At 36.0% G+C, this 14,116-nt stretch overlaps 1 protein-coding gene across 1 annotated transcript in view; it reads left to right on the top strand.

The window, feature by feature from the left end:
- The window catches only part of ANKRD31 (ankyrin repeat domain 31), a 138,880-nt gene that overhangs the window by 106,793 nt on the left and 17,971 nt on the right, over positions 1-14,116 (top strand). The window contains exon 23 of the mRNA XM_068533441.1: positions 6,701-6,841. Coding sequence (XP_068389542.1) covers positions 6,701-6,841 — 141 coding nt within the window. The remainder of the gene's footprint in view (positions 1-6,700; positions 6,842-14,116) is intronic.

Raw genomic sequence — 14,116 nt, 5'->3', positions numbered from 1 at the left:
TGTTGCTGTCACATAGTGTTTAGCTCTAATTAGGGGAATAGGGTTTGGCTGGGCTTCTTGAATGGAGAGATTGAACCATTATATCTTAGCAAGTGAAATCATGCTTCTAAAATTGCCCTGTACATTTTAGTCACAAGCACCTTTGGGCTCTCAGACCAGAATTAGTCAGTTTTACTGCAGCAGGAAAGATTTAAGAACAAAATAAAAATAATAAATTGGAGCTGTGTTTGGTTCCAAAGTTTTGGGAACTACCAGTGTGTACTGCTAAAGCTTCCCCTAATAAGGGTTAAGTATAAACTCATCTTCCATAGTAGCTCAATTTAGAAACAGAAAGTGACTTAGAGTTTGGGTAAATATAACTCAAAACAATATCACATATGCATAATAACAGAAGAGGAAAAAAAAGGTTCTGCTAGAAATGCCTACAAAGGAGGCTTCCTTTCCCTTTTCCCCCCATTCAGTTTTTGAAAGAGGATATAAGAGTGGCAAAGATTGCAGGTTCCTGGAATGCTGCTTTGCTTGTGGACCAATCCAACAGAAAACCAATCCAAGCTAATTGGAATTTAATCTAAATGACCCCTTTTTTCAGCCCTTTCCACTTCTGGATTATAAGACTTTTCCTAGTTAATAAGCTTTATTTATAAGTTAGGAGCAACAAAATTTAATTTTAAAGCTCCAAGCTATAGTTTAAACACTAAATTAGCAGCTTGATCTCAGATCCCTTGATGTTCCTGTTTGCTTGCCTGTCAACCAATTTATTGCTAAGTAGTACCTACTTCACATTAAAAAGCAACTCAAATTTCAGTTATTAATTGGTTACATTAACTAAAATTTTGACAGCTGTGGTTACTTCTCTAGATCAGCAATGATAAAATTCTAATATGATTTTTTGTATTTCAGCTATTTTTAACAGCTTTATTGAGATACAATTGATATACAATACACTACACATATTTAAAGTATATAATTTGACAAGTTTTGACGTATGTACATACGCAAAGTATAAAATCTAAGTGATTGCTAAAAGAAAAAAGTTTTCTACTGTTTTTGTATTTTTTCCTCTTTCTTCCTACAGGGTGTCCATAGAGTCATTTAAGCATATTGGTCTGTAGTTTTCTTGTATTTTCTTTGGTTTTGGTCTCAGAGTAATACTGGTCTCACAGAATGAATTCCAAAGTGTTTCCTCCTCTTCTATTTTTTGGAAGAGTTTGTGAATTGGTATTAAGTCTTTTTTAAATGTTTTCTAGTAATCAGCAGTAAAACCATCTGTACCTGGGCATTTTTGTTGTTGTTGATAGTTTTTTGATTATTAATTCAGTGTCTACTTTTTATAGTTTTTTTTTTTCAGATTGTCTATTTCTTCTTGAGTCAGTTTTGGTAGTTTGTATCTTTCTAGGAATTTGCTCATTTCATCTAATTTATTGGCATACAGTTGTTCATAGTGTCTCTTATAGTCCTTTTTATTTCTATAAGGTCAGTAGTAATGTCCACATTTTCATTTTTGCTCTTAGCAATTTGAGTCTTCCCTCTTGCTTTTCTTGGTTAATCTAGCTAAAGGTTTGTCAATTTTATTAATCTTTTCAAAGAACCAGTTTTGATTTTGTTGATTTTCTCTATTTTTCTATTGCATGTTTTACTTTTTTCCACTTTAATATTTACTATTTCCTTCCTTCTGCTTGCTTTAGGTTTAGTTTGCTGTTCTCTTTCCAGTGTCTTTCATGTAAGTTTAGGTTATTGACGTGAGATCTTTCTTCTTTTTCAATATAGGCATTTACACCTATAAATTTCCCTCTAACCCACTGCTTTTACTGCATCCCATAAGTTTCAGTATGTTTTGCCTTCATTTTCATTCATCTCAAAGTATTTTCTCATTTACCTTTTGATTACTTCTTTAACCCATTGGTTATTTAGGAGTATGTTGTTTGAGTTCCACATAATTGTGAGTTTCTCATTTTTTTGTTATTAATTTCTAATTTCATTCCATTGCTCTTAGAGAACATACTTGGTATTATTTTGGTCCTTTTAAATTTTCTGAGACTTATTTTGTGGCTTAGATAGTGTATAGCCTATGCTAGAGAATGTCCCATGTGTACTTGAGAAGAATGTATATATTCTCCTATCATTAGGAGAAGTTTTCTATAGATGCCTGTTCAGTCTAGTTAGTTTATAGTGTTGCTCAAGTTTTCTTTCCCTTTTGTGATATTATTATTATATATATTATTGATATATCTGTAAATGTTATAAACCCAATAATTCATTGTTATAATTATTACTTTATAAAATTTTGTGACTTTTAAAGAAGCTGAGGAGAAGAAAGGAGAGCAAGTTTATATTTATAACTTTTGATATATTAACCTTCTTATTTATCCTTGCTGGTTCTCTTTATTTGTTCCTGTGGATTTGAGTTACCATATGGAGTCATTTTCTTAGCCCAGTAGAACTTCCTCCACCCACCTCCTTTGTGCTTTTGCAAATATATATGTATTATATCCCTATTGTTTTGTACAATTGTTTTAAAAATCAGTTAAGCAAAGAAAGAAGAAATGTGCGTGTATACTGTCTTTTATAATATGTGATTACTTTTACTGATGCTCTTTGTTTTTCCATGTGGATTCATATTACCATTTGGGGGTCACTTGATTTCAACCTGAAGAACTTCCTTTAGTATTTTTTGTAAGGCAGGTCTGCTAGCAACAAATTTTCTCAGGAGAGGTCTTTACATCACCTTTATTTTTGAAAGATTTGCTGAAAATAGGATTCTTGGTTACAGGTTTTTTTTTTTTTAATTTATTTATTTTATTTATTTATTATTTTGGGCTCTGTTGGGTCTTCGTTGCTGCACGTAGGCTTTCTCTAGTTGCAGCGAGCGGGGGCTACTCTTTGTTGCAGTGCACGGGCTTCTCATTGCGGTGGCTTCTCTTGTTGCAGAGCACGGGCTCTAGGCACGCGGGCTTCAGTAGTTGTGGCATGCGGGCTCAGTAGTTGTGGCTCGAGGGCTCTAGAGCGCAGACTCAGTAGTTGTGGCACACGGGCTTAGTTGCTCCGCGGCATGTGGGATCCCTCCGGACCAGGGCCCGAACCCGTGTCCCCTGCATTGGCAGGCTGACTCCCAACCACTGCGCCACCAGGGAAGCCCTGGTTACAGGTTTTTCTTTGTGTACTTTGAGTGTGTTATTCCACTGCTTCTGGCTTTCATTGTTTCTGATAAGAAGTCAGTTGTTAATCTTTTTGGGTTTACCTTGTAAGTGATGACTCATTTTTCACTTGCTTCTTTCAATAATTTCTTATTGTCTTTGACTTTCAGTATTTTTACTATGTATCTATTTATGGCTCTCTTTGTGTTATCCTTATTGGAAGTCATTGACCTTCCTGAATATGTAGATTAATGTTTTTCAATAAATTTGGGAAATTTTTAGCCATTATTTCTTCAAATATTTTTTCTGCTCCTTTCTCCTGTCCTTTTGGTACTCCCATTATGCATATGTTGATGTGCTTAATGGTGTCTCACATTTCTCTGAAGCTTTTTCATTTTTCTTCACTCTTTTTTCTTTTTCTTCTTCAGCTTACATAATCTCTATTGATCTCTCTTCAAGTTTACTAATTCTTCTGACATTGAAAATCTGAGCCTCTCTATTAAATTTTTCATTTTAGTTATTGTACTTTTCAACTCCATAACTTCTTTTTGTTTCTTAATAAATTGTTTCTTTATTGATACTTTCTGTTTGATGTGATATTGTTATCATACCTTGCTTTACGTCCTTAATTATGGTTTCCTTTAGTTCTTTGAACATGTATATAAACGGCTGTTTTGAAGTCTTTGGTCATTCTCACAGGCAGTTTATGTTGTTTTTTCATTCGTTTATTTTGCTGTATGTGTCATACTTCCTGTTTCTTCACATGTCTCATAATTTTTTGTTGGAACTGGACACTTTAGATATTTTAGAGTAGGTAATGTATTGTAGCAAGTCTGTATATTGATCCCCATCTTTTCTTACGTTTGTTATTGTTCCCAGGCAAAATATCTGTGCCATGGCTCTGGAGCTTAGGGCAGGAACATGGCAACTTCTCTCTGAATGATACCCCTGCTTTAGGATCTGAGCATTTAGTGGAAAGGGGCACACTAGCCTCTTGCCTTTTCAACTTGCCTCTCCTGACATGAAACCACCACCTTACAAGCCAGGGCAAGTGTGAGCAGGACCCCAATAGTCTCAGTAGCACCTTGCCAAAGGTAGAGACTCTGTGTCACCAGTACAGGTTAAACAGAAGAAAAGAACCCCCACCTCTTGGCTGCACTTGCCCACAACTTGGACTTAGCAACAGATAGCTGAGGCAGGATGAGAAATATTTATGTCCTACCCCTACCAAGAAGGTAGCCCTCTGACTGGCAGTTTTAGGGAGAGAGAGTGCAGTGCTCTTGGCTGTAGCAGTCAAGGGGAGTCTCCACCTCACTGTGGGGGGAGGAAGGAAGCAGTCTTGGTTCAAATATCACTGTTTCTCACATTTTTTAAACCTAATTTTCATAGATTTTGTTGAATAGATGTGTCTTCACTTACTGCATGCCCTTATGACCATTTTCAGCAACTTAAAAAATTTTTTAATAGTTCTTACCTGGATGTGGATCCTCATACCGTCGTGCCGGAAGTCAATTCTAGAATACTACATTCAGTGTGACTTTTTATATAGTTAGTTTAAATCTGTCATGTGGTATTTGTTTTCTATTTCTCTTATCTCTCTTTGTTCCTTTTTTCATCTTTTTATGCTTTATCCCCTTTGTTCGTTTATGAGCTGTAACTTTCTCTCTTTTTTTTTTTTTTTTGACCACATTGTGCATCTTGTGGGATCTTAGTTCCCCAACCAGGGATTGAACCCAGGCCGCAGCAGTGAAAGAGCCGAGTCTCAACCACTGGACCGCCAGGGAACTCCCAGCTATAACTTTCTATTTTAGTTCTGCCTTTAGAGTTTATGGTATCTGTTTTTAACTTCTCACAATCTACCTTTAAGTGATATTATACCACTTCATGTATACTGTTGGGTGAGCCAAAAGGTTTGTTCATTTTTTTCCTTAAGATGGCTCTAGTAGCACTTAGTTGTCTTTAACTTCATTTGAAACAGTTTTGTTAGATTGTATGTGACAGCTGTCATATCAGTGTGCATTTAAAAAAAGATTTATCAAAACGTGAATTTTTGTGTAGCCATTTTAATATTGAAGGTGGAAGAAAAAATCAACATTTTCAGCGTATTATGCTTTATTATTTCAAGAAGCGTTAAAACACAACTGAAATGCACAAAAAGATTTGTGCAGTGTATGGAGAAGGTGCTGTGACTGATCGAATGCGTCAAAAGTGGTTTGTGAAGTTTCATGCTGGAGATTTCTCGCTGGACGATGCTCCAGGGTTTGTTGAACTTCTTGAATCTCTGGTTTTATCATTGCCTCAAATTTGGAAAAATTTCAGCCATTATTTCTTCAAATATTTTTTCTTCCCTCCCCTCATTTTTGAATTCCCATTACATACATATTAGGCTGCTTAAAATCATTCCACAACTCACTGTGATGATCTTATTTTTAAATTCTCTTTTCTCTGTGGGTTTTTTATGCCATTTCTATTCCTGTGTCTTTGAATTCACTAATCTTTTTGTTTGCAGTGTCTAATCTGTTAATCTCATCCAGTGTATTTTTCATTTCATATGTTGTAATTTTCATCTCTAGAAGTTTGATTTGAGTCTTCTTTTATATCTTCCATGTCTCCATGTAACTTTTGGAACATGTGGAATATGACTATAATAACTATTTAATGTCCTTATCTGCTAATTCTAACATCTTTGAGAGTTGTCAGTCATTTTCAATTGATTGCTTTATCTCCTCCATATGGATTTATTTTCCTACTTGTTTCTAGGCCTGTTAATTTTTTATTGGATCCCAGAATTGTGAAATTTATCTTGTTGGATGCCAGATATGTTTGTATTCTTAAAAATATTTTGGATATTTGTTCTAGAATATAGTTAATTTACACAGAAACAGTTTGATCCTTTTGGGTCATGCTTTTACAATTTGTTAGGCAGGATTGGAGCAGTGTTCAGTCTAAGGCTAATTATATCCCACTACAGAGGCAAGACTCTTCTGTGTACCTCCCAATGCCCCATCAGTTTTGAGGTTTTTCTAGTCTTACTATTGGGAACAGGTGCTATTTCTGCCCTTTGAGAATGCCAGAGAATGCCATTACCTCTAATTCTTTCAAGTAGTTCTTTTCCCAGGCTTGGGTAATTTCCTCACACACATGGCCAATCACAGCTCAGCAGAATACTTAAAAAGGATCCCCTGAAGATCTGCAGAGTTCTATCTCTATATATTTCTCTCTTCTTCAGTACTCTGTCCTGCAAACTCTCGCCATCATGCCTCCCTAGACTATGCCTGGATGCCCTCTCCCTGTACCATGACCTCGAAACTCTCAAGGCAGTGAGTTAGGACAATTGTAGGGCTCACCTCATTAGTTTCTCATTTCTCAGGATCACTATACTTTGTTCCCTGATGTTTGGTATCTTGGAAACCATTGTTTCATATATTTAGTTTGCCTTTTTTTTTTTTGGTTGTGTCATGTGTTAAGGTAAATCTGGTCCCTGTTACTTCATCATGGACAGAAGCAGAAGTTCACATATTTCAGATATTTTTTAATCCTAATTTTTGTATTACTTTTCACCTCAGGAGACAACCCATAAAGCCAGTGTTTTATTGAATGGCAAAATTAAGGTAGAAAATGGTCAGATTTATCAAAACCCAGTCATCTGGCTCAAGGATCTTCTAGGAGCTGACAGTTACGTGACCTGGAATTATGCTTGGAGTAAGGTGGGTCATTCTTAAGTTTATCTTTAACTTCATATTCAAATGGAAAGGTACATATTTTTTGATGATAAAACTATTTCCTTTTTTTAAGGAATTTGAAAGTTCTCCAAATTAGTTTTGTCCTCATGCATCCCTTCTGCAATATGCTACATGCTTTCTCCCACAGTTCCTATTTGCCAGAATTCCCCACAGCAGGATTGCACAGCTAACTGAGCCTCTCCTTCCTTGTTCCTCACCTAGTCTCAGAAAATTGAATGCCCCTGATCTTCCCCTCTTGTCCCTGCCACCTCACCTCCACAGTGATTGCAGGTCCCTGTGACTCCACATAGAAAATTTGGAACCACTGGTGAATTGATAACTTAATTAATATGTTACTAGTATTCTGATAAAATAAAGCAAAATTTTCCCCTAAAGACGAAAGTTATGATAAAGGGGCCTAAGATACACAGAAGTTATGGTGCACTTTTATGTTTGAACATAGTGTTATCCATGAATTGCTAGCCTCCCAAAAAAATATTTCTGAATTTTTATTCAGACTTCCCAGACTTAGTGGTCTCCCCCTCAGTTCTGTGTTCTGAGTTATAAGCCCAGTTTAATAACCAATTTGAAGAGTATCGATGACTGACACCCTTGAGGTCCAGTGATCAGCCACCTCCAGATGTCCTTGGCACCCCTTCAGGGAACAGTATTGCAGTGATTCACCCAGGAAAGCGTGAGTCATCAGACAGTCACCATTACTGTTTCACAGAATTGCAAATACCTTCAACCTCCACTAACCATTACAGTAAGTCTCAGTGCACCAGTAATAGAAGGTGGTTTCCTCTCGTTTTTTGTCCAACTCAGCTCTGCCCACTCTCCTTCCTAGCTCCTATCTCAGTCTTTGTCCCTAAACTCTGCATTCTGGTCTCCTAGACCTCTGTTGCAGGTGCTTCCAGAACAGTGTTTCAGGTCCTTCACTTACATGAGCACATTTTAAATTTTCTCTGCTTTATATTATAGTCTCTCTGTGTTCCTTTTTTCCTGTATTATTATTATTTTTTATTTCCCACCACTGGAGTCACCAGGCCATCTACTTTCAATTCAACCTGCCTAATCCTTTCCATGGATTCATAAATCGTATTTGCATATTAGTAATTAACATTATACCCATGGAAATCCCTTTTTATTACAAAGTTTCTTAAATTCATGATAGATGATATTGTTTTGCTGAAACTGAATCTATGCTCACAGTGTGAATATGGTACTAATTGCTGTAGATTAGGTTCTTTTGAGCTTAACATGCCTGTGGCCCACTGATGATGACTCAGTCCTCCCACTCTTTTTCTCTATTGGAACTACTGCATTTTCTGCTTTTGAATAGCTGGCTGTGATATCATTTGGCTCTCACTCTGTACTTATATGCCTCATTTACATATCACATTGCCTCTGGTCTTTTCTCATTAGCCATGTCAATTGGAGTCATATTGTTTAACATCTATGTGATAGTGAAGCCAAATACAAATGTGGGCACTAAAATTAGGGCAATTCTTGGATGTAAGATACTCATGCAGATTATCTGAGCAAGCTTAAATTTTTTTTTAAATTATCCTAAAAATGGAAATAGTTTCAAAAATTACTGTAGGACACTCATGTACTTCTAGTAAATACCACAAGCTGAGAAACACTGCCCCAGTGGGTTTGTTTACAATTTTTTGAAGCCTCTTTTAAAATTTACCACAGTAACCTCTACCCCTCTTGTCTTGGGGTAACTCCTGAATTCACAGTCACTTCTTGATAGGAGCTTTTTGCTACCTCAGTAAATGTGAACATTTCTACCAACTAGTTCCTAGTACAGTGGTGGGTCTATAGAGCCAGGACTGGTCGGTTGTCGGGCAAGAAATGCCAGAAAACTAGGTCTTGTCCTACATCAGACAGAATGACACAGCCACTAGACACGGAGATGACTCATACCTCGTACCCAAGCAACTGAGCTGCTGTACAGCTTTTCCAAGGGAATCCTCATGCATACTCCACTGGACATCACTCACTCCTCTTGCCGCTTCAGTCTCCTGAAGTGACCTAGTGCCTGTTCAGTTTGAGGTCTATTCATTGTTATCCTTGTTCATTAAATCACTCCTACCTTGTGGAAAATAGATTTTTAACTCAGTGGATTTTCTTAAAGCTGTGTTCTTTGAATGTGTGAATTATCCCTAGTGATATGTCTGGGACCTATGGGGTCTCATGACCTCTAAGGCTACTAAGGTAAAATTTTACCCAGCACTAACTGATAAAAATATACTTTAAATCTGAGACATAGGTGAAAACATACTGAGCCTACACATTGATGAGTGCATGAGGTGTGTTGGATATTGTCAGGGTGATAATGTGAACAAAATCCATTCTTTCTTCTTTTTATATACTTGCAGGTAAACTTTATTATTTCTGAGGTGTAGCTGATTTCAGCTGTACAACATAGTCATTCAAAATCTTTACAGATTATACTTAAACTTATTATAAAATATTGGCTATATTCCCTGTGCTGTACAATATATCCTCATAGCTTATTTATTTTATACATAGTAGTTTGTACCTCCTAATCTCCTACCCCTATCTTGCCCCTCCCTTCTTCCCTCTCCACTCTGGTAACCACTAGTTTATTTTCTCTATCTGTGTCTGTTTCTGTTTTGTTATAGTCATTCATTTTATTTTTTAGATTCCACATATAAGTGATAAGAGAGTATTTGTCTTTCTCTGTCTGACTTATTTCACATAGCATAATACCCTCCAGGTCCATCCATGTTGTTGCAGATGGCACGTTTACATTCTTTTTTATGGCTGAGTGATATTCCATTGTACATATATACCACATCTTCTTTATCCATTCATCTGTTGATGGGCGCTTAGGTTGCTTTCATATCTTGGCAACTGTAAATAATGCTTCTATGAACATTGGGTGCATGTACCTTTTCAAATTAGTGTTTTTGGTTTTTATTCAGATATATACCCAGGACTGGAATTGCTGAATCATATGACAGTTCTATTTTTAGTTTTTTGAGAAACCTCCATACTGTTTTCCACTGTGGCTGCACCAATATACATTCCCACCAACAGCATACGAAAGGGTTCCCCTTTCTCCACAGCCTTGCCAACATTTGTTATTTGTGTTCTTTTTGATGATAGCCATTCTGACAGGTGTGAGGTGATACCTCATTGTGGTTTTGATTTGCATTTTTCTGATGATTAGCAGCGTTGAACACCTTTTCATGTGACTGTTGGCCATCTGTATGTCTTCTTTGGAAAAATTTCTATTCAGGTCTTCTGCCCATTTTTTGACCAGGCTGTTTGTTTTTTGATATTGAGTTGTATGAGCTGTTTATACATTTTGGATATTAACCCCTTAATACTTGCAAATAGTTATATCATTTGCAAGTATTTTCTCCCCTTCAGTAGGTTGTGTTTTCATTTTGTCGATGGTTTCTTTTGCTATACAAAAGCTTTTAAGTTTAAGTAGGTCCCATTTGTTTATTTTTTATTTTGTTTCCTTTGCCTTAGGAGACAGATCCAAAACAATATTGCTCTGATTTATATCAAAGCGTGTTCTGCCTATGTTCTCTTCTGGGAATTTTATGATTTCCAGTCTTACATTTAGGTCTTTAGTCCATTTGGATTGGTATATGATATGAGAAATGTTCTAATTTCATTTTTTTACATGTAGCTGTCCACTTTTCCCAGCACCACTTATTGAAGAGACTGTCTTTTCTCCATTGTATATTCTTGCCTCCTTTGTCCTAGATTAATTGACCATAAGTGCATAGGTTTACTTCTGGGCTCTCTGTTCTGTTCTGTTGATCTGTGTGTGTGTTTTTGTGCCCATACTGTTTTGATGACTGTAGCGTTGTAGTATAATCTTAAGTTAGGGAGTATGATTCCTCCAGCTCTGTTCTTCTTTCTCAAGATTGTTTTGGCTATTCAGGTCTTTTGTGGTTTTATATAAATTTTTAAATTATTTGTTCTAGTTCTGTGCAAAATGCCATTGGTATTTTGATAGGGGTTGCATTGAATCTGTAGATTGCCTAGGGTAGTATGGTCATTTTAACAATATTAATTCTTCCAATCCAAGAACATGTTTTTCTTTCCATTTGTTTGTTTCATTTTCAGTTTCTTTCATCAGTGTCTTACAGTTTCCCAAGTACAGGAGTTTTACCTCCTTAGGTAGGTTTATTCCTAGGTATTTTATTCTTTTTGTTGGAATGGTAAATGAGATTGTTTCCTTAATCTCTTTCTGATGGTTCATTGTTTTTTTTTTAAATACATTTTTATTGGAGTATAATTGCTTCACAATGCTGTGTTAGTTTCTGTTGTACAACAAAGTGAATCAGCCATATGCATACATAGTTCATTGTTAATGTATAGAAAGGCAACAAATTTCTATATATTAATTTTGTATCCTGCAGCTTTTCTGAATTCACTGATGAGCTCTGGTAGTTTTCTGGTGGTGTTTTTAGTATTTTCTATGTATAGTATCATGTCATCTGCAAACAGTGACAGTTTTACTTATGTGTTTCCAATTGGGATGCCTTTTATTTCTTTTTCTTGCCTGATTGTTGTGGCTAGGACTTCCAATACTGTGTGAATAAAAGTAGCAAGAGTGGGCACCTTTGTCTTATTTCTGATCTTAGAGGAAATCCTTTCAGCTTTTCACCATGAGTATGATGTTAACTCTGGGTTTGTCATATGTGATCTTTATTATGTTGAGGTATATTCCCTCTGTGCCCACTTTCTGGAGTGTTTTTATTATAAATGGATGTTGAATTTGGTCAAAGCTTTTTCTGCATCTATTGAGAGGATCATATGATTTTTATTCTTCAGTTTGTTAATGTAGTATATCACATTGATCGATTTGCAGACGTCAAAAAATCCTTGCATCCCTAGGATAAATCCCACTTGATCATGGTGTATGGTCCTCTTAATGTATTGTTGGATTCTGTTTGCTAATATTTTGTGAGAATTTTTGTGTCTATGTTTATCAGTGATATTAGCTATAATTTTGTGAGGTTTTTTTGTGATATCTTGTCTGGTTTTGGTATCAGTGTGATGCTGGCCTTCTAGAATGAGTTTGAAAGTGTTCCTTCCTCTGCAGTTTTTTGGAATAGTTTGAGAAGGATAGGTGTTAACTCTTCTCTAAATGTTTGGTAGAATTCACCTGTGAAGCCATCTGGTCCTTTACTTTTGTTTGTTGGGAGTTTTTAAATTACTGATTCAATTTCATTGCTGGTAATTGGTCTATTCAGATTTTCTATTTCTTCCTCGTTTAGTGTGGGGAGATTGTACATTTCTAAGAATTTGTCCATTTCTTCTAGATTGTCCATTTTATTGGCATGTAGTTGTTTGTAGTAGTCTCTTAAGATCCTTGGTATTTCTGTGGTGTTGGTTGTAACTTCTCCTTTTCATTTCTGATTTTATTGACCTGGGCCCTCTCCCTTTTTTTCTTGATAAGTCTGACTAAAGGTTTATCAATTTTATCTGTTCAAAGAATCAGATTTTAGTTTCATTGACTTTTTCTTTTTTTTTTTTTTTTTTTTTAGTTTCTGTGTCATTTATTTCTGCTCTGATCCTTATGATTTCTTTCCTTCTACAAACTTTAGGTTTTGTTTGTTCTTCTTTCTCTAGCTCCTTTAGGTGTAAGATTAGGTCATTTATTTGAGATTTTTTCTTGTTTCCTGAGGTAAGCTTGTGTCACTATAAACTTCCCTCTTACAATTGCTTTTGCTGCATCCCATAGATTTTGGATCATCATGATTTTGTTTTCATTTGTCTCTAGGTATTTTGTTTTTCTTCTTTGCTTTCTTCAGTGAACCGTTGGTTGTTTAGTAGCATATTGTTTAGCCTCCACGTGTTTATAGAGATATTTTGCAGTTTTTTTCTTGTAGTTGATTTCTAGTCACATAGTGTTGTGGTTGGAAAAGATGCTTGATATGATTTTAGTCTTCTTAAATTGATTGAGACTTGTTTTGTAGCCTAGTATGTGATCTATCCTGGAAAATGTCCCATGTGCACTTGAATGTGTATTCTGCTGTTCTTGGATGAATGTTCAAAATCCATTGTTTTTAAATGTTAGTTGTTTGGAGAAATGACAGGTGGCATTCAGTGGCCTCATCGCTCTTTTTCCCTGGCAAGTGAGGAGGGTTTAGCATACTGAGTAGGCCAGGTCTGTTCCATTAACATTACCAAGCTTTGTTTAGTCATAGGATTGAGCTAAAAGGCTGCCTAACCATTCTGTATTCCTTAGGCCTTCCTCGCTCTGTTCAGTAACAAGCATTTACTGAGCACTCAGGATGTGCTAGACAGCATGCCAAAAGTATATATTATCATATATATTATCTCCTTTACTCCTCACAACTTAAAAATCTGGAGATACTCATTTAACAGATGCACAAACTCAGGCTCAGAGAATTTAAGAATTTTGCTTAAGAGCTGGGACTTAAGAGTTCTTTCCTAGTATTGTCAGGCACTGTATGAAGAGCTAGAGAATAAAAACTAATATTATACAGATCTTTCTTCAAGGAGCCTATAGTTTAGTGGAAACGGACACATTAATACATAACTTCCTTTAAGTGGGGTAAGTGCCTTGACAGAAATATGAGCAGACTTTATGGGATCCTAGAAGAGGGTCATTACTTGAGCTTAGCAGTTATAGGAAGGCATCCTGGAGGAAGGGATGTCCAAGTTGAGACTTGCTGGTTTAACCATAGTGAACCTAGCTTCTGGGAGTATATTATTAGACTGCTCTAGAACTAAGTCCGGAGGATGCAAAGACCCTTGGTCTCAGAACATTTCTGGCAGGTGTTTGCCAGTCCTCCTCAGTCCAGCCCATTTGTATGTACATATTTCTAAGCTCTGACCTTTTGGGCTGATAAACAATAACTAAGTTCAAAAAAAAAACCAAGAAAAACAAAAAAACTTTGATGTATAGACCTAAAATGCAGTTAATCTAACCAGTTGTGTATCTGATTTCTTGAAAAGTACCATTTTACTTTTATGACTTAATTTTATTAATGCAACATTAATTTTTGAAAGTTATAAAGTAGCAGGTGCTGGATTAATATTTGTTGAATAAGTGAACATATGAGAGAATTAATGATACATATCAGGGATCAGCAATTTTTTCTGTAAAGGACCAGATAATACATATTTCAGGCTTTGTGAGCATATGGTCTCTGTCAAAACTACTCCATACTGTTGTAGCATAAAAGCAGCCATAGATGTTAAGTAAATGAATGGGTATCACTGTGTTCTAGT

The sequence above is a fragment of the Eschrichtius robustus genome, chromosome 2 (assembly GCF_028021215.1).
Source record: "Eschrichtius robustus isolate mEscRob2 chromosome 2, mEscRob2.pri, whole genome shotgun sequence".
Taxonomy (NCBI): domain Eukaryota; kingdom Metazoa; phylum Chordata; class Mammalia; order Artiodactyla; family Eschrichtiidae; genus Eschrichtius; species Eschrichtius robustus.
The sequence above is the reverse complement of the archived record's forward strand: the minus strand, read 5'-3'. Positions and strand labels throughout refer to the sequence as shown.